Raw genomic sequence first — 23,328 nt, 5'->3', positions numbered from 1 at the left:
TGCTGCTTGTACCCAGCAGGTTGAGGCAGAGATGTCATCATCAGAAGAAGAAGACTACCTGTCCCCCAGGTCCACAAGTATCACTATCAGTAATGGGGAGAGCAGTTTCTACACCAGCGCTCAAACGCACCTAACCGACTCACAGGACGACGCAGGTACATCCACTATTGTTTCAGTCTTGAGTGGTGGACATTTTAGCACCTAGACAGTTCTGGGATCAGGACAATTTGGCTTGATCTGTTGTGGTTAGGGTTATTTTGTCGGGCAGTGTTCCCCAGGGTGTTGAGCAGACATGACAGAGTTGGTCTGATTAGCGATGGGCAGAGTTGGTAAAGAGCCAAAGCATTCAGCATTCACAGTATTAGTATAAATTGTCCTAGGCGTCGAGCCAAACTGTCCTGATCCAGTGTTTCCGTCAGCCTCAATTTTTTTCGTCCCCAGTCCTGTTGAGCACAGAAGGCACTTGTAACGATCCTCGGGGGGTCCTGGAAAATTGTGAAATCTAGACCCTCTGAAATGCTATTCCCTGCATTTTGAGGGTCAAATTTTGCTTGTAGACTCTGCTTGGTTCAATGGCATCTGTTCCAATATCTTTACATTTATGGCATCTATCACTCCTCGTCAGCATTGCTAAGATTTACTCTGATGTGTTCTTGTTCCAGACCTTAAGTTCTCAGGCCGGTCCAAGCTGAGTGAAGACAGTATTGATGAGTTTATGAGCAGCTGTGGAACCTACGTCTCTTATAATGCACGTAAGTATAAGGCAAAGGAACTGATTCTGATAAAGACTTTTAATTAAAGGTCAAAACCGATAATCGTTGAGTCTCAGCCGTCATCCTTCTGATGCTTTATCGACTACAAGGCAGAGGAACTCAAGTTTGTTCATTGAGACGTACACTATCTATATAAGCACATTGACAATGCATCCTCTGGTACGTTGTTCCAGACAACAGCTTTGGTTACTCAGTGACTCCACACACAGTCACTGGAAACTTTGGGCACCATATCAGTTTGTGGTAGTTTCTGTTGTGTTTTCTGTTGGCATCACCACCATAGGTTACAAAACGTTCATTCATTTTAATTGTTTCCATGCCTTGTTTGTAGGGTATTACAATGGACAAGTCATCACCACCTTGTCGTCTAAGAACACACTGTTCCGGGCAGAGTTTGATCTGCAACACTGTATACAGGAGCTGCATGATGCAAGAATACAGGTTTGTTTGTTTGTTTTGGTATTGCATACCTGGTAAAATGCCTCATGGCGTAGCACACCAGGTTTGTACTGAGGAGTACAAGCTGCATATCAGAACATAGATAAAAATATTTGATCAACTCACACAAGGAAAGACCCTACTATTTTCAGTAAGTGTTTTGGGTTCTTCACACGACTTTCTTCACTCCACCAAGGTGTAAAAGTGGGTACCTGTCTTTGGTTGGGGAGGTTAAAGGTGGTGGAAGGAGAGGGATTGGGCTTCACCTTCCAATACTGTGCCCTAGACACAGTGGATAACAACCCACTGCCCCTATGCTATGGCCTGACCTTAAGTGAAATTGTCTGGTAGACCCCCGGTGCCATGATTACACTGTCACGTGGCTCTACTCTGTAATTTCCTGTAGCAAGATTACAGCAATTTAAAATGACATGGTAGAGCAAATTGGAAGGGAAACATGTTTTTATACAGCTGTTCTGATGTACATGTATATTCATGTACATGTATATTCAGCCAAAGACTATGGGCCGGTTTACCTCACCCAACCTCACCTCACCTGACCGGTTTACACAAGGCAAAAAAATGACTTGTCCTGCATATGTTCTACAATGTTTGACGTGCTGCGCATGTAACGTTACCTAGGATGCTTTTTTTGCCTGTGTAAAAACAAAAATGACGTGCTGCGGCGTGCCGCAGTATGGCTGCTCCGGGTCAATCAGAATTTCATGCTTGTCAGAGAATATACTCCCCAGTATAAGGTTGTCTAGTATGTCCAATTTCTTGTTATTTTAAGAAAAGTTCCAAATAATTCCTTGACAAATGACCCCATGTCTTCGCAAGTCAATAATTTTTTTTATGATTGTTTATCTATTATGATCTGTCATATATAATATATACTTGTATTTGCGTATATATTTGTGTTTGTATAATATGTATGTTTCATTTCATTTGAACCCTGGTAGACGAGCCCTAAATAGGGCTAAAGGGTATCTGAATAAAGGAATAAAGGACGCATGCCTGAGTCTAAACCATTTTTTACTCTTACAGATTCCTAGTGACGACGTCTCAGCAGCCATCGCCAGTATCCTGGGCGACCCCAAACTGCGCACCTACATCTTCTTCTACTCCACAGCCTTCACCATCTTCATGGCCATGCTGTGTCTGTTCATCCTGTGGTCAGACTTTTTTTATTATCATTTATTAAAAACAACAACTTTTATTTAGTACATTTGTCAAATATAAATACTAAGACTAGTGTTTGAGTCAAGTACTATTGCACATGGGGGGATAACGTATACTGGTGTGTCTGGACGAATTACGTACATGGGTAACTTCACATGCAGTACATGGGTAGTGGAACAGTCAGAAAAGACAGATACATGTAGTACATTTGTCAAAATACTGAAGAGTCTAGGAATATGTACAATACTAGTATGTTACTATGATCAAACATGGAGTAGTCTAACAATATGCAGGGTTCATTCCAAAATATTAGTAGGAAATTTGTACAATCAGTCTACATTGGCTGTCAGTCTGTTATGGTATAACCGTTCTTCGAAGTCCTTTTCAAAGACATTAAAGAGATTGATTACATACAGGTCCGACTTTGTGACCAGCCTGTACAAGTACCTGCCCAACCTCAGCCTGCCTCTCATCATGCTGATAGCGCTGGTGGCCTCGGCTTCCGTGGTCGCACTGCTGTTCTTTCTCATCCACTGGAAGATGAAAAAGGTCAGGGCCTGATGTTCTCTTTTGATTGTATTTGTTGTTTCCAAGTGAAGTTATTCCAGATTCTTGTTCATTGGCAACTGTTCATCTATAGCAACTGCTGTAAGTTATAGCATTGTGTCTGTGATAGCATGACTGTATATATTTCAGTATTTATATTGTACAACGTAGTTGCGTTAGCCTAGCTTAATGTGATAAAAATTTGAAAGTGCTTTTAGTAAAAGTTAAATTCTTGTTTCAAGGCACAGATTAGTTTGGATGTACATCCAAACCAATGTCAAACACTCAATATATTAGTGAAGTAGAATTTTGGGGTTTATTGTTTTGCTTGAGGCTAACCTCCTTGCTTGTTCATGTTAGATTGATTGGAACACAGACAGACAATTGCTTAGGATTGATCAGAGTTATTTCAGTGTAAAGCTGACCTTCTCCTCTGTCCATATTACATGTAGATTGACAGGAACACAGACATCCATCTGGCCTACATATTAGACATTGAACAAGCCATGTTTTAGGGTTTATTGTTTTGTACTGAGGCTTTAACATCATTTTTGCTTGCCCATGTCAGATTGACAGGAACACAGATATCCACCTGGCCAGCATCAACGAGACATTCATCAACCACGGACTGCTTGTGGGCATGACTGACGGCATGATACACTGCTGCAACCATATCTTTGTATCCTTTATGAAACATACACTGAATAGGCCGTAGTCTTTGACTTCACTTAAAGTCCAGGTCTTTTTTTCCTACTAGCTCCAGGATGTTCTTTTGTGTAACATTTTTATTACAATCAGAAAAACCTGTATGTACACGGAGAAGCTAATACAAGAAAACCTACAACAACAGACTAATCAAAAAGACTAACGATAAATGAGAGTTCCAAGTGGAATTGTATTGAAAGCTTTTGCATTTTGAGTTTAAGTTCTTAATCTTTTTTTCTAAAGAACTTATTACACATCATTCTCTCATATTTTGAAATCATCACCAGTAAGTGAGTGAGTGAGTAAGAAACAAAATGTAACAGAATGTCCTTAACAGAATGGAACCACAGCTACATTTTGTGTACTATGATGCAGAGCCTTGTATGGTAAGTACCTAGTAAGATTTTGCTTCCATTCTATGCCGTTTTCACACTGTAAATGGTGAATAAGAAAAAAAAAACTGTTGGCTACTGAAAAGTGGATACTAGTGATTCCCAAACATAGTTTGCTTGCATGGATGTGTCCTTTAAGGAATCTACCAGTTTTCATGTGACTGTCACGAGTTTATAAATTATTCAGCATATGGTGGAAAGCCTTCTTTGTACACAATACATCCTGATTTGTTATACATGTACAGCCATGTGAAAGTAGTGGTAGGGGTAACAATGGTTACATCACCTGACCTTTTGTTCTGGTTCCCAGAGTTACTCTTGGAAAATGTCCACAAACTCTGTGCATGTGACAGGGACCATTATTCCACTGTCACTCAGTCCAAAAGCTTGACCGTGTTTGATTATTGACAGAACATTCAACTTGCCAAATTTAACGATTGCCATAGACTTAAACATATTTTTTTTACCTGGAAATGTACCCCTCAGATTGGGCAGGTCTCAGGTACATAGGAACATCAGCTAATATCTAAGTATTGCTAATGATAATTGATAGAATTCCAGGCGTACTACTGCCAAATTGTCATGTAGAACTTGGCCGATTGATTTTTTCACTGTGTGACAGGCATAAACATTATGACAGTGTGTTACAGAGAACTTTATTGCACGACAATTGTATATGATACATTGTATGGCAACAACTATTATGCAAAGTACAAAATAGAGGTATAGGATAAAGCTTAACAAATTAGTTAACATAATCAATAGGGGCTAACATAATATACGGATATCTATAGGTATGGATAAGTCAACATATTGGGTCTAGCATGTCATTTACACTATTGGTTCTATTAGGTATAAACATTCGTGAATATATTCATGTACATGGACTGTTTTGTTGTGTTCTGTCAGGACTGGCTGGCTGAGGTTCTACAGGAACATGATGAAGCTGGGCACTTGGCTCCCGGATACCTGGTGGGTACTTTATTTACAGCTCTATAAAGGTAAAGGTAAAGGTAATTGTTAAGATGCAACGTTTAAGCTTATTCATTTTGTATTTAATTTATACACTTTTGTATTGTGGTCATCTCTGTCGCTTGGGTTTCTTTTGCGTAGACAAGTGTCATAGTCTGTATAGACTGACTGACAGAGAGAGAGAGATAAAGGTAAAGGTAAAGATAGTTCCGTAGCCTTTTTGAGGCTGCAAGTGCAGTGGGTTGCTTTTTGCTGTTGTCCACTGTGTTGAGGGCATGGCATTGAAAGGTGCAGCCCAGCACTCTCCCTTCCATCACCTCTTACCTCCCAAACCAAAGTCAGGTTCCCATTTTCATACCTGAGACAAGCAAAGAAAATTGTGTTATGTACATTTCCCATGGACACAATGTCTAGCGAGGAATAGCAGGAATCAAACCTGTGACCTCTCGATCTTGTGTGCACTAGCTCTTAGTCACAATGCCTTCCAACGCCACTCAACAGCTGTATAGATGTTATTAAGCTGTTGTTTTTGCAGCCGAATCCTGGGAAGTTTTTTTTCCCTCTGTTGCACGGAGGATGAATATAAATCCTGGTGTGAACCTCTAGGCTTACATGCAAATCCATCTGTGAAAAATTAGCTGTCATGCTTTCTCAAGCTCTGTATTGCTTAGCCTGTGTTTACACAATCTTTTCTGGCTGGTGGTGGCAACTGTAAGGCCAGCCGCTAGGAGCGCAATTTTAGTCAGGCTATGTATTGCTGGAAGAGAGGATTTAGAGGTTTGTGTTCTTTTTTGACATTCCAACTATTCTGATCTATGAGAAAACAGAGCAAATTTCATTTCTTTAAACTGTAATTTGAACCCCCTTTAAAGTCAAAGTATTCTGAGAGAGTCAAAATCTTACTGAAAGTGTGTCTCCAACTCCCAGGAAAGCAGCCTGTCCTACGAGGCCCTGACCGTGATCAGACACCGGCGAGAGCGCGAGAGCAGGGTGTCGGACGAGGAGTCGCCGCTTCTGTCGTCGGTCAGCAGCACATCGGGGCCGCAATCAGAGACTGAAGTGGAGATCTCCGGGTCAACGATACAGTCCATCAGGTTCACCCCACATGGGTCATATCAGGTAAGGCTGGGTGTACATGGGTCCTATCAGGTCAGACTGGGTGTACAGGTACCAACAATACAGTCTATCAGGTTCACCCCGCATGGGTCCTATCAGGTAAGGCTGGGTGTACAGGTGTTTACAAAAAGGGATGGGTGTACATGTAAATTGGTTTACAAAAAGGCAGGGCTGAGTGTTAGTGACTTACTAGGTATAATTAGACTGGGTGTATACATGTACATGTACACATGTACCTGAGTCTTACAAAAGGGTAAGCTGGGTGTATATGGGTGTGTCACTAGGTTAGACTGTACATGTACATGCGTCTTACAAAAAGGTAGGCTGTGTATACACTGCTCTTACCAGAGAAAAGTTAGTGGATCTTCGTGTCCAAGTTTAATATTGATTGTAACCTAGTTTATTCTATTTGCATGGGTGTTGGTCTTCATATAGTTCATGATGAGTCCACTAGTATTACTCTGAAAAATTTATGAAAAAAGTCATAAATTTTTGCATTTTGCTGCCTTAGCGGCAAAATGCCTTGTGGCCAGAGTAGTCGCCGTTGGAATGAACGGACCTGTTCAATCCATGCCAAACATTTCTATACCTGTTAAAACAGGCATTGCTTCAACATGGTCGCTCTAGCACAGTGGGAAAATTTGCGCATTGTAAACCAATGCACCCGGTTCGATTCCGGGGAGGCAATTTTTTTTTAACCTTCTTTTTTTTCTTTTTTTACATCCATTAAAATACTAATTTTTACATCCATTGAAATACTAATTAACAATACTTTTGTATAGAACATTAAAACTCACCTTTGCACCTGTTCTACATTTTTTCGATGTTGGGATATTTGAATGAACGAACCGTGAGACGAGCGATACTCTGCTTATATGTCGTTCTAACTTTCCATAAAATGCCCATACAACATCTATATCACAGAATTACACAAGAACAAACTGATTTTCTCAAAAATATCTGCATACTGTATGACAAAAATTTTCACAAAACATATTCATTTTCATATTTCTGGACATAAGGCCACAGCAAGTAAATTTTATGGATAACATCCTCTGCAGATTGCAAAAATAGTGCGATAGGGCGGAAAAAAAACAAGATGGGTGAAAAAACAAGATGGCTACATCTTCAAAAATAGGCATCATAAAGTTGTGATGACTGTTATAAAAAGAAATAAAGGGACAAAACATGGTATCAGAGCCAACAAGGCATTCATTCCTGTATTTAAGACATGTACTGGTGTGGTAAAAGTGGCACTAGTGTAGTAGACTGGCATCACCAACAAAGTTGGTAACCACACTCATAGCTTCCATATTGGTGTCACTTTTACAACTATCCAATAAGTTTCATTTCTACAACTACAGTCTCGGGTACCTTGCAAGTACAACTATTAGGCTACAACCCAACATATTTGCTGATTTTGATACTTTATCGTCATGTTGACCATCCCTGCAGAAGAAAAAAATTCTTGTTTTTTTTTCTGAAATCAGGCGAAAATTAATGCGCGCGCTGATGTCATCCATAAAATTTACTTGCTGTGGCCTAATGTCATTTGCATATTTGTGAATCTCTCCATGTGCCCATATCAGGTTTAGTTACTGTGTTCTATCTATATGACATTCTGATAACTAGAAAAAAAAACATTCACACACGCAAACCTTGGCAAAATGCCAGCTTTTTTTAAAAGCACTTGTTTTTCTTCTCTCCATTTTTACAGGAAATTGCCAAGCAGTTCCTGTTGACATACAGCAGCAAGTACATCAAGTTCCTGGTGAAGGGGGGCCTGGGCACCCCGCAAGCGCAGAGGCACACAGACAAGGGGCTCTGTCTCTGTCAGTTCATAGAGAAGTTAGCATTCCACACTGAAGTCTGAGCAGTAGACTCAAGTCTTACACTGATGTACTGTCAGAACTACTCAACAAGACCATTGGAAGATGAAAGAGAAGACCATTTTAGGGACCAGGAATATCTGGTCTATGTGGACAGCTGGTTACTATTGACAGGATTCTTTCAGTGCTCATGTCAGTCAGAGATATCATCTAATCTGTTAACCACAATAACTATGTAGTCACATTGGCCACGTGGTCCTGACATAGAGGTGGTCACTTGTACTGCATATTAATGGCCAGGTGGTCTTAATGTGTATAGAGGTGGTCACTTGTAGTGTATATCAATGGCCAGGTGGTATTGTAGAGGTGGTCACTTGTGTCTGTCTGAAAGTATGTATGTACAGGTGCAATTCTCTGGGACCTTTACTCCAAACTCTTCTGAATGGATTCCAAATGTCAGCCTCCATGGGTATGACGAGGTTTGACTTAAATCTGATGACAGTCAAATTTAACACACTCATTTGTGTGTATATACAGAAAACTCAAGACCTGCATGGTCTGTGAGCAACTATGCAATTGTCGTGCTAACAAATCTCAGTGAAAGTTGAATGTCAAGTACAGACCAAGGTCTTTGAACAGTAGTCTCATGCATTGTACTGTCATATGCACTTGTGCAATTTTCTGCTACCTTCACTCTCAAGGCTGCACAGTGAAATTTGAATGGTTGCAGCTACAGGGTAGGAGTAAGTGCAAAAGAGGCAGGCTTCATAATCTGCACAGAGAAGTGTATGTATATATTGTAGAAATGGACAGTTGACACTTTTATATCTACTGCATATTTATGTATCAATCATGTAACCACCAAGAGCAGCTATAAGGATCATACAGTGAAAAGTCTTGAGTCTTGACCATACAAAGGTGGTTACAACTGACCTCTCATGAAAGGTACGGAGACTCAAATTTGGGACCTATATTGTTCCAGTTATCTTTCAAATCCGATTGGACTTTATATATTTTCATATTCCACCACAGTATCTGTCGGACTTTCTTCCAGATGTGTTTTGTCAGACATCTTTTGTGAATGTTGTAAGTGCTTTACTTTTTCACTTGTTGCCTTACCACACATTTATGGGCAATCATTCTTTGACAAACTGGAGCAATTCTTTATGAGATATTACCTGTCTCCTTGTATATTATTGAGGGGAGTGTTCCAAGTCAATTCTAAGTCTTTGCCTGCACTGGTATGAGATTAAGTCAAGGAAGAATCCCAAAGGCTTGATATGTGTTGTTATGACTTGATATGTGCTTTATTTGTTTTGACACACATTGACTTCGACTTTATTCAGATTGCAACAGGAACAATACAATGTGCACTCTAGACAGCTAACTGACACACATTGTAGCATTGTATCTAAAGGTTGGAGCTGATATTTAACATTTTGTGCCCATCTTACAATAATGTGTTATGTCATGTGTTATGTCAAAGTTTAAATATTTCATTTTACTGTATTGTATTCCATATCCATAGCTTTCTTGCCAGTATACTCTTGTTATCATACTTTTTATAACAGCAATTAATATTATGTTTTATGTCATACCTGTGACGCAAAAACGTTTGATACGGGTGTTCCGGACCGGGCCGTACGTTTCCATATCGCACAGGTCCGAAAGGCGATCCGACCCGCAGTCGGGCTGATACCTTCAGTGATACGGAATACACCGTGTTGTATTCTATATGTATACATTTATCTAGCATTGGAGCTGCTTCAGAAATAGTTACCTCAGTCATACAAAATGTAGGTGACCTTTAATGTATTCGTCAATGCAAAAATAGATAATATACAAAGTTGCATGTACTGAATTCCAGATAGTAACTCTGTGTATCACACTATTAATGTTGTCTGTACTGTGTGGTATCAAAGGTACTATTTGCATGTCAATACCATGTGTACACCAAGACAGGGTTTGTTAGATGCTTAATTCATATTTGTCATGTTACTGAGAAAAACAAATACATAGTATTAAGATATTGTATGTATTAGTATGAGCTGCTATGACTTGGATACATGTATTTGATATGTAGTCCACTAGTACTGTATATAATAATGTAGGTGCTGCTTATGTACTTTCACAGTATGGGCTACAAGAGAAGCATTATATATTTTGTTACCTTTGTAGTATGCTGCATTATCTAAACTTATGCAGGTTGGTGTTGTCCGACGTTGAAGACTATTTTTGTGTATCAATTCAAACAACACAGCAATACATGAACATGAAAATCTAGCATTATGTTCTTGTCTCGATTTTTTGCAATCTTGATTAAATCCAGTAAATCAATTGAATACTTTACAAATTGCATGTAGTTGTAAATTCTAAGATAAAGGTAAAGCATTCATTTTAGGTTAAACATTATTTTATTGATAGATAATGCAATGCGACAAGCTCAAATGCTTGATACATGTATATACTTTTTCACCACATACTAGAGGTATATGGACCAAGCCAGATCCCAAAGGCACAAATGAAGACACATTATGTTAATGTAGATATTACAAACATCGAAATCCCTACAATTGTATTCATTGAAGAGATGGATTATTTGACAGTGTCAGTTCTGATTATACCACCCAGCTTATTTTGCTCCTGTGCTACATTAAATTTGTTTATTGCATATCAGTGGGCACCACAAGATAGATAAACCGTGCACGATACACCGTGAACGTACGTTTTCCAAGCACCCTTCATGATAACGGTAGTAAATGTTTCTTTCTATATGTATACAGGAACAATGTGTTTATCTATTATGAATGGTGACAAGACGTCACAAAACTAACTCTTAAAAGAAATAGGACTCCGTTAGCTGTTTACTTCCGCGACGTGACGCTAGAGACACCAGGAAAACATCGTAAGTAACATAACTTGTATCACCCCCGTCTGAAGTTCCAAGTGTTGTTCTTGTATTAAAGTTTTGTCTTAATTCATAATCTCATTTACCGACATAGATTAACTTTTATGTTAAGTATTTATAGTGTTAATATTATAAGATTCTTTAAAACACGACCAAAGTAGTACCCACTTCCAACATTTCGGTGTCTGTCAGAAGTTTGGTTGTGTTTGAAGAATCTTACTATACTGAGTAATTAACAACCTGATGAAGTTATCTACAGACATGTATAGTATATTTCTTTCTTAAGGAATCAAATATCAGAGGATATCACAGACACTACTGTCTCATGATCCAACTCGATCAAACTGCTGCTAGCCAAACTCTGACGTCGTCTCTTGCTGCGCTTCCTCGAGGCTGACGACACGTGGTTCTCTCCATAATTGTCTAGCGCATGAAGATCGCCATTTTCTCCGCTCCAGAACCTCTGGACTCTCCTACCCGCACGGCCGAGTCGCCTTCCCACCCAGCTACACGCACAACGCTTCTTCACGTTGTTCCAGAAGTTCCTGATGCTTTCATCGATGGCCGACTTCTCCATGACCGACTCCTCCGCGATGTGCATGTTCTTGTCCCTCTTGTAGAAGTTGTTGAAGTTCTCCACGATGATCGGCACGGGCAGAGCGATGACGAGTAGGCCGGTGATGACGCACATGCTGCCGATCAACTTCCCCGCCAGGGTCCGGGGGTAGGCGTCGCCGTAGCCGATGGTAGTCATGGTAACGAGGGCCCACCAAAACGCATCAGGGATGCTGAAAGGAAATATACAATTTTCCCTTTAAACTTTGTGTAATCATATTTTTTAACGTTATGTTTGAAAAATGGTGTTCAACACAGATGCACAAGTAATTCACGTGGCTGAATACTTTTTCGACAACGTGGTAACTTATTGATTTAGCAACAGGCTAGAAAGGTAGCATTTTCAAGCTATTACATTATGTTTACCTCATGTGGTCTATCCTAAACTGAAGCAGACATGGTTATTCCTAATCAAACACACTCATATTCACATGTATGTGGTAACTAGCCCATTTAGACCTGCCACTTGCTACATGATGTAATCGAACACCACTACATGTCTGCTATACTTCCATGAACCATGGTTACAGCCGTCTGATCCAGGTCATTATATTTCAGCCATACCATAGGTATGGTGACATATATTGTATTCGTAATGTTTCTTTCTTTCTTTCTTTCTTTCTTTCTTTCTCCTGTCAAATCTTCAGAACACGGTATCTCCCTTGTTCCTCAACCGAATGACTTGAAATTTGGCACAAGGGTAGAGTGGGCCAATACCCTCGGACGTTTTTTTCATTTTTTCCATATCTGTCTCTTAAATGATTTTATTAAGGTTTTTTGGTCATCTTAAGACCAAAACTGTATATTTGGGCCCCCTGTACCCTGGTATTATAACCGAATGAGCTGAAATTTGGTACAGATGTGCCTTGATAAGTCCCCCATATAGATTCAATATCAGTTTTGGTGTACAGTATAACGAAATACTTATTTTTGCGATTTTTTGGTCATTTTTTTACCAAAAAAGGACACTTTTGGCTCCTGTACCTTGGTTTTAGAACCGGATGACCTGAAATTTAGTATAGGAGTGCCCTAGACATATGCGCACATGGATTCAATAACGCTTGAGGCATACGGTACAATAAAATGCTCAATTTTGCGATTATTTGGCCATTTTATGACCAAAAAGTACACTTTTGGCTATTGTGCTCTGGTTTTAAAACCAAATGACCTAAATTTTGGTAAAAGGGTGCACTAGATATTTATTCAAATGACACATGTATAATTTTTGTCATAGACTACGTCAAAATGATATATTTGGGGATTTTTTTGTCATTTTCCAATAGCCAGGGGGGTCAATGACCTTAAGGTCGTTGACCCCCAGCTGCAGATTGGACCTACTGGCATATATGTCTATTTAATCTAATTAGATAGGTAACCAATCACTTAGCCTGAATCTATATCCTAAAGAGGGGGGGTGGCAGCCAATCAGCGAGCCCGGTGTTATCTGGAAGAGTCCATTCTTACACGGAGGGGTTCGTTTTTTTTTTTAAATTCATCATTGGACTGGTGAAGTCTTTCAGTGGATGCATTTTTGGACAGGTCTATTTTGCAATTTTACAGAATGTGTGCTGGAAGAGTCTATTCTCGCACGGAGGGGGGATTTTTCAAAATTCATATTTTGGACTTTGGTGACTTCTAGTTTGTCAAAGTCTTTCAGTAGGGTTATTTTTGGACTGGTCTAATTTGCAATTTTACATGGGTGTTCTGGAAGAGTCCATTCTTGCATAGAGGGGGCTTTTTTTTTAAATCCATTTTTTGGACTTCAGTGATTATGTCAAAGTCCTATTTTAGCGGATGTATTTTTGGACTGCTCTACTTTACATGGAAGAGTCCATTTTTTGCACACGGAAGGGGGATTTTTTCAAATTCAGTTTTGAACGGGTGATGATTCAAAATTCAATTTTAGTGGAAGTGTTTTTAGACTGGTCTATTATACCTTTTTATGCACTGGGACCTTTTTTGCTAAATTCAATTTTGGATTTGGTTTCTTATTCAAAAGGCCAAGGTTTCAGTGGGAGTATTTCTGGACTGGTCTATTGTGCAAATTCACATAGGGTGCACTGGAGTCCATTCTTGAACGGGGGAATTTTGTAAGACTCATTTTTGGGTTAAACCGTCATTAGTAAAAGTGATTTTTCAAATGGGTGATTTTGAAATAGCCTATTGTTGCATGGGGAGGGAGATGGCTGAAATATGCTGTATTTGCTCTCAAGCAAATGTCGGCCTTTCTAGTTAACCTTATCTTTTTAAGGAGAGGAGAAGGGGAAAAAGAAAAGGAACCAAAATATTCCCTTCTCAGTGAAGAAGGTAAAGATAATGGCAATTTTGCAAATCTTTTTAAAGATTAAAAATACAATTCGTTTACCTCTCGAAAAACGTGTCCGGTGCGTCCATATCTGCGAAGAAGACGCAGCTGGCGTAGAGCACCATCATGGTCAGCATGAAGAACACCATCATCCCCAGCACGCCGATACTGGCGCGAACAGTCTTCATCAACGTCTGCAGCTCCTTGAAGTGCCTGGAGATAGGGGTGGGTAAAAAAAGTTAAAGTTACCCGTACATCTGTGCAGATGCTTAGAGGTGGCGCCCATCTCCATTTCGAGTAGCCCTTAGGCCAAACATGTGCAAGTCACTACAGCAGGGGGCTGGTCCGCTGGTAGTGAGGTGTTTAACTTCCATGCTCTTTCTCATGCTTAGCAGAGAAAGAAGCATGTACCATTTTTAAAGTCTTTGGTATAACTCGGCCGGGGATCGAACTCACGACCTACCGAATGCAAGGTGAACACTCTACCCATGCCACTCGGCCATGCACCGGTCATGAACAGGGATGGGTACCGGTACAGAAAATTCAGGTCCGGTTCAGGTCCAGAGGATCAGGTCCAGGTCCGGACCTGAACCTGATACGGTATGTGAACATGTGAATAGACGATACTCAAATGGTCCATTTCGCTAAAAAGAAGTATGTTTTGTGGAGCATTTGACTCCCGTTGGCGTTCTAATATCCTGCAAGACTAACTGCTTTAAGACATTGTAGAAATGACTATAAGCTCTTCTCTGCTTCGCTGTTGTTTTTTCTTCGACCGGTAAGCCCCAAAACGTGTGAATTCCTTTTCACATAATCTGTTTATTTTCTAATAGATTCAACATCCGGTCCACGGACTTTTTTTCAGGTTCGGTTTTTCCGGACTGGTGTAAAAAGAAAAAAACGGTTTTGCACCGGTACCCACCCCTATGAATGTAGACACACCTGCACAAAAAGCCCATACTAAAATTTAGGTTCCAACAGATTCAAGGCACGCAAGGGAAGACATTGTGTCAACCTGCTTAGCTTGCTGAAAGCATATCTAAAAGCACAGAGGTCAAGCCCTTCCTACAACAGCAAAAAAGTCCAAGAGCTAACGAAGCTTGCTGGATTCAATGCACAATGGAAAAGGATGAAGAAAGACTGAATGCAGCTATAGGACTTTTCAAAGACTATAGACACAACAAAGTGACTGATGATGATGATGATGACCCATCCCTACCTGGAGAGCTTCATGATGCGGAAGACCCTGGTGAGCCGCATGGTCCTGAGGAGGGAGAAGACGATGGAGTTTCCCGGAATGGAGACGTTCGCAATGATGAGGGGCAGCGTCACGAAGTAGGGAACGATTGCCACAAAGTCGAAGATGTTCAGGAGGTCCTTGATGAACACCAGCTTCTTCGGGCAGGCGTAGAAGCGAAGACCTAACTCGATACAGAACCAGGCCACACAGAAGGTCTCTATCTGAAAGAACGAGCTCTGCGTCGCACGTTCTATGGCTGTTGTGTTAGTGCTGTTGTCGTGGCCTATGAGGACCTCCTGGTCCCGATAGTCGGGTAGAGTTTCCATGCAGAACACAAAGATGGAGACGAATATTACGATTACACACATAAGTGTTATGATCTTCGCGAAAATCGAGCTTTCGGGAAAGTCCATCAGTCTCCAGATCGTGCGACGATGTCCCTCGGGCGGCATGTCGCTCTCGCGGATGGGTTTGGGGAAGATGAACCCTTCGGACTCCAGGTAGGTGCTGATGATGTCGCTCCCGAGTCGGAAGAACCTCATCTCGTCTACAAACACGTCAACGGGAACGGAGGAGGGGCGTATCAGCTTCCCTGTTTGGTAGTACCTGGGGTAAACATAACAATGAATCAGTTGTACCTCTGCCATCAACGGTATCGTATGAAGTAGGGTATTTATTGCTCTCATAATCAGCCTCTAGCTTTCATTACTTGACTGCGACTGCAATGGCAATGGCGCTTAGTCAGAAATCATGGGCTTTGTAGCACTGTACGTGTACGTTCTCATTACGACTAGAAAACTAGCATCCCATGTTTTACGCACACCATTCACTTGTACTTTATACACAGCATTTAAATTTACCTAAAGATGGCTTCAAAACTCGGGCGGTGTCTGTCGAAGAAGAAGTCGTCGCTATCCGGACAGTAGAACTCCGCACGTTTTTCGGAGTTCCCCAGGAGAGTCTGCGGGTAGCGGAACAGAAGACTCTCTTTCGTCTCAAACTTCAGACCGCTCACGTTCAGCCGGATCCTTCTGTCAGGCTGGTGAATGTGCCGCAGGCCTGTTTACGTCAGAAAGAGAAGATAATTCGTAAATAGTTTCATCAGATTGGTTAATACTCATATTGTAAAGTTCTTCCAACACAAACAAAATAGTACTCACTTCCGACACTTCGGTGTCGATCAGACACCATAGTCAGGGTAGAATGACTGGATCTACTTCTCACCGCTAATTATAGCCGATGTAGGTGGCGCTGCAGCAGTGAAAATGCCGTCCCAAACGTAATTCAGTTTGTATTCCCCCTCTGTTCATAACCGGAGCTGAGGAAGGTCACGTGACCACCGAAACTTTGTCAGGTAAGCTAAGGTTAGGGACGTCAGATAGGACGTTGAATGGCGCCGGTCCACACCTCAAGCACGTAAAAGAGCCCACCAAACTTATCGATAAGAGTATGGGTCCATAAGTGGACCAGATAAATCTGTACAGCTAGACAAACAAACAAACAAACCTTCCGTGACGACTCTACCCAGCAGGGAAGTTATCCCCACACCGCCACGACCGTCCTCATCATCGGAGTCGGCACCCGCACTCCCATCGCTGATCACGCTATAATTCCTCAACCTGGACAGCTTGCGTTGGGCTAGAATCAATCAATCAATTTATCTATTTTTTCCATTCTCACATAGATAACAGCTACAACGACACGAGAAGGACAAAATAACATACCATGCTAATCATAAGGAATATACCACGGATCTGATCAATATATAAACTCATATAAGTGGAAAAGAAACTGAATAAGAATCATGTGCATCAAAGTTCGCTATGTAGAAGTGACAACAATGAGAAAATAATCTTAATCAGAAACAAATAAAATATACATTATGCTGTAGCACTGAGAATACCAAACAAGAAAGAACGAAAATCATTCAAATCAAAGGAAATGACTTCCAGTTCTTTTTATGAGATATCTTAAAAGATATCTTAAAAGATATCTTAAAAGATATCTCATTTTCCCTGGCTACAACAATGTGTTCTACCCATTCTTGTCTTTTGATGTAGTGAATAAAATGTGTAAATGCCAGGTAGCTTCTTTTTGGAAAAACAAAAATAAAGTTTTGGGCATGGCAAGTAGTGTTATTGTGTTTATTCACTTGACAATCATCCCTCAAATTAATATCACAACAATACGCCCGAAGACGGTCATGTGTGACTAACATAAGTAACAAAGGGTATCGTCATTTGATCTGTGCAATCCCCGCTGACCTAAGTCCCTCTGTTGTCAATTTGTAATCTTCCTATTTGTCAGTTATATTGATCCACAGAGCCGGTACAACACCGGTATTTACATGTTTCGTCACGCCACGAGCACGCATGACCTCGATTTAGACACAGATTTATTTGTCAGGCAGCTGAACTGTCAACTTCGATTAAATTAAGTGTTGCAGGAATAAAAGTCTCCAAACTCCCAGAGGTATCACTACTACACCGAACTCCTAGAGGTTTTTGGTACTGTGGAATTGAGTTTGTTTATGCATTTCTAGCTCTGCAATTATGATAAATACGTGCTGAATATGTACATGTATATCTATAGAGTATAGTCCTTCTGTTTTATATATATTGGTGAAGGGATATTCGTCGCAAACCTTCATTCGTATTTATGCTCCTATATCTAACCTTTTCCTAGAACATACTTAATTTTAATTGTCACTGGCATTTGTTTGTTATTTTGCCTGGTCTCAATTATGTCAAACGTCAAATATTAAGCCGGTGGCATTGTTGATATATGTTGTAAAACTTGAGTGCACTGATACACTGTCCTTTTCCTATTATTTTTACTCAAAGAAAATTACTGTCGACATGTACAGTCGCTTGTTTGAACACCTCAGTACAAAAGAAGGTCCTTGTCAACACTGTCGCTTCTGTCATTACCTCAGTACAAAAATCCTACCACAAAAAATATCGTGTAGGGCCGGGATTCTTGCCTCAGGGAGCAAGAGCCCCGGCCCAGATAAATAAAATTCTTTACGTGACGGTATTTAGATCTATTGGGGATCCATGACCCGTGGAAAAACAATCCCAAGTGGCGGCAATGCACTTGACAAGATATATAAGGTCTTCCCAATGATGTATGAAATCGCCATTGTGACAACGAAACATTTTGATGGCGCATCTATTCATCGAAAGTAGTTTGACCTGTTTTCAGATGTGTTACGAGGTCGTTGTTAGTTTGACAAGCCATGCATGAGAAGGACATCAGGAATGTACTGTACTGAACTATAGCCTCCATTGCGGCCTTACACGTGTGTTAGTGATTATATTTATTGTTGGAAGGAACGCTGATACGCGATTTTCAACATATGGGCCAGGTTTTTACATCTGCCATGAAGACTGTCACTGTCTGTGCCCGAAGCGCTCTCCCCAACAATTCTTAGTAACCGACAGCGCTAGCGCCACGCACGAGAAGACCACGAAGGAGGCCAACTAAGTACTGGTCTGTTTACCGGAAACAACAATAGGACTATCCTAGATCAACTTTTAGTTGACGTTTACAGACCACTTTTGCTTTTTTCTTTACAAAAGTCATGACTTGTTTGCATCACTTTGCATGCTACAAAACGTTCACGCTTAGTGTAGCTTTTTTTGCATTTAACGCTTGAGGCGGATGCTGTTTAAAATCAATCATTCTACTCACAAACATGTGGTGTGTTGTAGATCATTGCGAATGGGTCAAGTTGCCCAAAATTGTTCTTGAAGAAGGCTAATTAAGACAAAATACACAAAAGAAATCTATCTGACCGTATGATACTTTGAATAAACAGGAAAACATGTTTAGTGTCGTTGAAACAATGTTGGAACCTGGTGGATTCTCCTGGAACAACACCACATGTATAAAGTGTCTATTCTGGTATAGTTTCTGTTAACTTATGATACATTTGCATCTAAAATTCGTCAGCAAATATCGTTGCATGTCACACTTTCATTTCCAACAAGACGTTACCCATAACAGGTGCTGTATGGCTCATTACGTCATAATCAGACGACATTTCAAAAGGTGCCTACCTATCGATGACTTTTCCTCATAGTTGTCCTTCCCCTGTTCCACGGCCCGTGCAAACCTGGACAGGTCGTTCACATTGTTCATGCCAATGTTTCCCGCAGTCCCGATCGCCGCTGAACGCAGCATCTTTTAAAATGTGCTGTTGTTTTTCTCTTTGGCTGCAACTCTTCAGCTAACCACACGTTTTTCCTTTAGATTAGTGCACACTCGCTGGACAAAAGGCGAGGGCATTTCACTTCAGGTTGGTCACATTTTTTTACTCAGGTATAAAAAAAACGTTCACTTCCGGTGGACAACTTTGCCAAACAGATGCCTGTCTTCTTCTCTAGTATATTCACATGGATGTTGATGTCTCAAGCAAATGATCAATGAGGATTTCATTTTTTTAAATTTCTGCCATTTCGTTTCCCCCCTGTTAGTAGATAGTTGAAGCCAGGATACGGACCAGTGGTGGTTTGACCAGAAAAACGACTTTCGGAGTTACTAATTAGTGGGTATTAGGGGTAAAACTATGGTTGGCTACTCTGGAAATCCCTTCCTTCCTTTCAACAGGAGGCCGGTGTCACTTAATCTCCAAGCAGATCCTACGGTGCCATAAGATAGTATCAAAGCTGGCCAAGGAGTGTGGCCGGCCAAGGGAGTCAAACGGGAAGTTTGATACTATACATTACGCACCGTGGATCTGGTTCGAGATTACTTAGCAGCGAAGAGAACACAAATACTCATCTTGGGCAGCGAAAGACAACCGAAGGTAATTGTGCTATAAATTCCGTTTTTATATCTTATATTGCGCTATAAACTTCACCGTTTTCCTACCAACTATTGTGCTATAAATTGCACAGTTTTATGGTATCTTGCTATAGATTTCACGATTTTATTGTATTTGCTATACATTTCACAGTTTTATTATATTGTGCTATGAATTTCAAGATTTTCCTATCTTGCATTGCGCTATGAATTTCATTTTTATCTTCTATTGTGTCGAAAAAATAATCGTTTCATACCTTATATTGCAAGTTTTACTTCTAACTTTAATATCTTACATCATTCCAGCATTGTGCTGAAAAAATATCACCGTTTTCACGGCTTGCATTGTTGACAAAATATAACATACCCCAGAAATCAAGACGATTGCAACAGTGGGATTCAAGCTCCACCAACTGACTAGGCCAATGGGTCCGGGCCTTTTGGTCTAACACCTGTCATGGTGTTGGATTTGTAGGTCCTGAGCTGTAGAGGAGACGAGTAGAAACAGTCCGCCCTGGCTCCTGGGATTCGAACCCGGGCCCGCCAGCTTACTAACCCAACACTATAAAAGGCCCGGATACGTTAGCTTAGTAATTTGGGGGCACTTTAACCCCACAGTTACACAATGTTATCAGAACGTGCATCAACTCACTGGAGTTCCGGCTCTCGGAGGCTGAGATCGCGGCGATAACATCTACCCTCTCGTGACTCAACGCCGCGACTGACGGGAAGGTGGCCAACTGTAGGGTCATCCTCCCGGACTGACACTCTCTCCTCACGCTTTGAGTTTCAATTCAGACTTCACATCCGTCCTTTTAGATGGGATGTCCTCTGCTGCTAAAGGCACGTCGCTCGTCTAGCGAGCAATAAGCTAAGCGACGATTACTTGAAGTAAATGTACAGTCTTTCGTGACAGGCAAACATGCCATCCCTGGGACTCAGAACTCTCCTCACACGTTCTCAGACATCAGCTCCGTCCCTTTTGATGAGCTTTCCTCTGGTTTGGTGCATCACTCTTCTACCTAGCTTTAAGCTATTAAAGCGACGACTACTTGAGGCAAATGTACAGTCTTTCGTGACAGGCAAACAGTACTGACATGCACTGGTGTCCAAATCAATTAGGGACTGGAAAAGCTAAGAATAATTGAACCAACTTGGGCAAGGAATCAAATCTGTTTCTGTGCGTGAAAAAAGTCGTAACACATTCGTTTTACAATACTTGAGGGCTTTTTAGGTTGAGGCATTTGCTGCTTGATGCACCTCCACGGTAAAATTACATTGAACAGCTTTGCTCCAGTACAAGGAAGTAAAAGATATATGTCAACATTCATAGCATTACGAATGCATCACTGATACCAAATTAAGGCCGTTAAACAAATCGGAGTGTTTCGCCAATCCGTGGTACGGCTCCCTGGAGAAAATAGCATCAAGCCGCAAGCGCTTCTCCTTGTGTTCAGATTGTTTGGACTCACGCCAGAAACGCATCTGTCGGAGTCCCTCTTTTACGACCGTCAAGTAGTTGGAGGAGGAGAGGATTACACCAGACTGACTACGCTGGCTGTTATAGGGAGAATAATTTGCCATGCATTGGAGTAGTTTTGCTACCAGGGGAGTTGGCCGACAGCGTAGCCATGTACTACGCTGACTGTTATAAGGAGAATAATATGCAAGGGGAGATTTGCTCAGAAGAGTTGGCCGGCCGCGTAGCGTGAACTGGCTCCCCTGGCCAATTTCCCGATTCTTTTTGTCGGTGCCTTCATTTGTACGTACATGTAGCTATAAAGATGGAGGAATAGGTGAGGTAAGGTGAAACGGGGTGAGTTGAGGTGAGGTACACAAATGTACATGTAGCTACCCTATATGGTACATGGAGAAGAGTTACTACTTTAACTATTATTCAAAAATACCAAAAATCATTACGATCCGTTAACCCCCAATTGAGTTATTCTCCTTCAAAGCCTAAAATACAAACCGCCCCTGCAGCTCAAAATAGCCGCTAGGGGTCCCAAACTTACACCACTCACTGTCTGCCCAAGAGCTACATGTATTACGTTACAACGTTACCACTGAATATCGCTATAAAATTACGACCATAGCATGTCAAGGACACGAGATAGCAAACCCGGAATTTCTGCTGCGGTACCTTAGAAAGCCGCTAGGGATCCATTATCGAACTTGACCTTCATTATTCCAACCCCTACCCACCTACAAAATATCACAAGGATCCATCCATAGCTTCTCGAGTTATGCTGTCTACAGACAAGCACACACAGACAAACGTCAACGAAAAACAATCTTCTTGGCAAAGGCAATAAAAGACTAGACCTTAGCTGGAATAAGGCCATGTTGATTTGATTATATGGATGACATCCTCCGGGAACTCCAAAACTGATGCGAGCGAGCGAATAAAAAAAAAGTTTGGCAAAAAAAAAAAGTTGCCTTCAGTATGAAATCAAAGTGGCCAGGAAGGTTGAACATAGGATTAAACACACATAGTATGGTATACCAACAGTTAGGTGTAGTGACCAGTACATCATATGGGTGCAAAACATTTTTTTCTTCTTGGACCAATCCGAAAAAAAAACAGACCTGAAAAAAAACCCAGAGGAACAGGTTTCGCCAATTACAAACTATGTCGGCAGCGATTTGGGGTCTAACCGGGGGGCCAAGAAGACAACAAGAGCGAAGTCAAGTAGAGTTTATAGTCAATTGCACCAAGTTTCTACAGTCAAAGGTACAGAGACAGTTAGCCTTTATTACATGGAGATAGGGTTTTAAAATGCAGTGGGAGTCCAATAATACACCAAACAGATTCCTTTGTAGCAAAATTGACCAATTACCATTGTTTTGAGTATTGCCAGTTCTCAAGTTTCCACAGACAATCAGGTCCAGGTTCATGTCCGGACCTGGAAATGATCCTCTGGACCTGAATTTTCTGTACTGGTACCTCCCCCAACCAACAATAGATTTTTTTTCTGTCTGTCCTTTCACATCTTATTCTTTGACTTTAGATTCATTTTGGCATTCTGTGGCATTAGGTATCTGTTTTCTGATACTTTTTTTTCAATCTACGGAATATTTGTGCTCATTTTACAGCTGCTTTGCACAATTTATTGTGTGGTCGAAAACTTTTTTTTTTTTTTGGAAATGGCCGAAAATTGGTGCGAGCGCGGATGTCATCCATATAATCAAATCAACGTGGCCTAAGGCGAAAATCAGACGATGAACTTAACAAAGCATGCGCACTGCTATTAATCCCCGTCAAGGGGGCTGAGCAGTAGAAAAGAAGAAAGAAGAACTTAAGATCTTGTAAGCCTGCTAACGATCTTATACTTATCATAAGTTGCAACAGGGGGAACTATTAAAGATTCATCTAAAGCTAATACTCGATACCAACGTCTTCACTGTCTTTGTTGCAGTTTTGTATATAGTCGCAAAGAGGCGTTGTCAATCAGCTGGAACCTGGTTACCCAAATATTTCTGTTCTGCATGTCACTGCGC

At 40.9% G+C, this 23,328-nt stretch overlaps 2 protein-coding genes across 3 annotated transcripts; one reads left to right on the top strand and one right to left on the bottom strand.

Moving 5' to 3' along the window:
* Positions 1-31: 31 nt before the first annotated feature.
* Positions 32-8,088, top strand: LOC118421849 (transmembrane protein 268-like). Its single transcript, XM_035829351.1, has 10 exons — positions 32-155; positions 663-752; positions 1,105-1,214; positions 2,259-2,386; positions 2,810-2,942; positions 3,508-3,618; positions 3,995-4,030; positions 4,946-5,008; positions 5,936-6,127; positions 7,842-8,088. The coding sequence occupies exons 1-10, from the start codon at positions 32-34 to the stop codon at positions 7,995-7,997; spliced, it is 1,143 nt and encodes a 380-aa protein (XP_035685244.1). The 3' UTR covers positions 7,998-8,088.
* Positions 8,089-11,131: 3,043 nt separating this feature from the next.
* Positions 11,132-20,857, bottom strand: LOC118421466 (shaker-related potassium channel tsha2-like). Of its 2 annotated transcripts, none has more exons than XM_035828768.1 (6): positions 20,480-20,857; positions 16,528-16,659; positions 15,882-16,080; positions 15,001-15,627; positions 13,842-13,994; positions 11,132-11,649 (listed from the first exon to the last, which is right to left on the bottom strand). In XM_035828768.1, the coding sequence occupies exons 1-6, from the start codon at positions 20,577-20,579 to the stop codon at positions 11,151-11,153; spliced, it is 1,710 nt and encodes a 569-aa protein (XP_035684661.1). In that variant the 5' UTR covers positions 20,580-20,857; the 3' UTR covers positions 11,132-11,150. The 2 variants fall into 2 exon arrangements, with proteins under 2 accessions (XP_035684661.1, XP_035684660.1); XM_035828767.1 differs by lacking the exon at positions 20,480-20,857 and adding an exon at positions 19,083-19,274.
* Between the last annotated feature and the right edge of the window lie 2,471 nt (positions 20,858-23,328).

The sequence above is a fragment of the Branchiostoma floridae genome, chromosome 8 (assembly GCF_000003815.2).
Source record: "Branchiostoma floridae strain S238N-H82 chromosome 8, Bfl_VNyyK, whole genome shotgun sequence".
In the NCBI taxonomy this organism is placed as follows: Eukaryota; Metazoa; Chordata; class Leptocardii; order Amphioxiformes; family Branchiostomatidae; genus Branchiostoma; species Branchiostoma floridae.
This window is presented reverse-complemented; position numbering and strand designations above follow the sequence as displayed.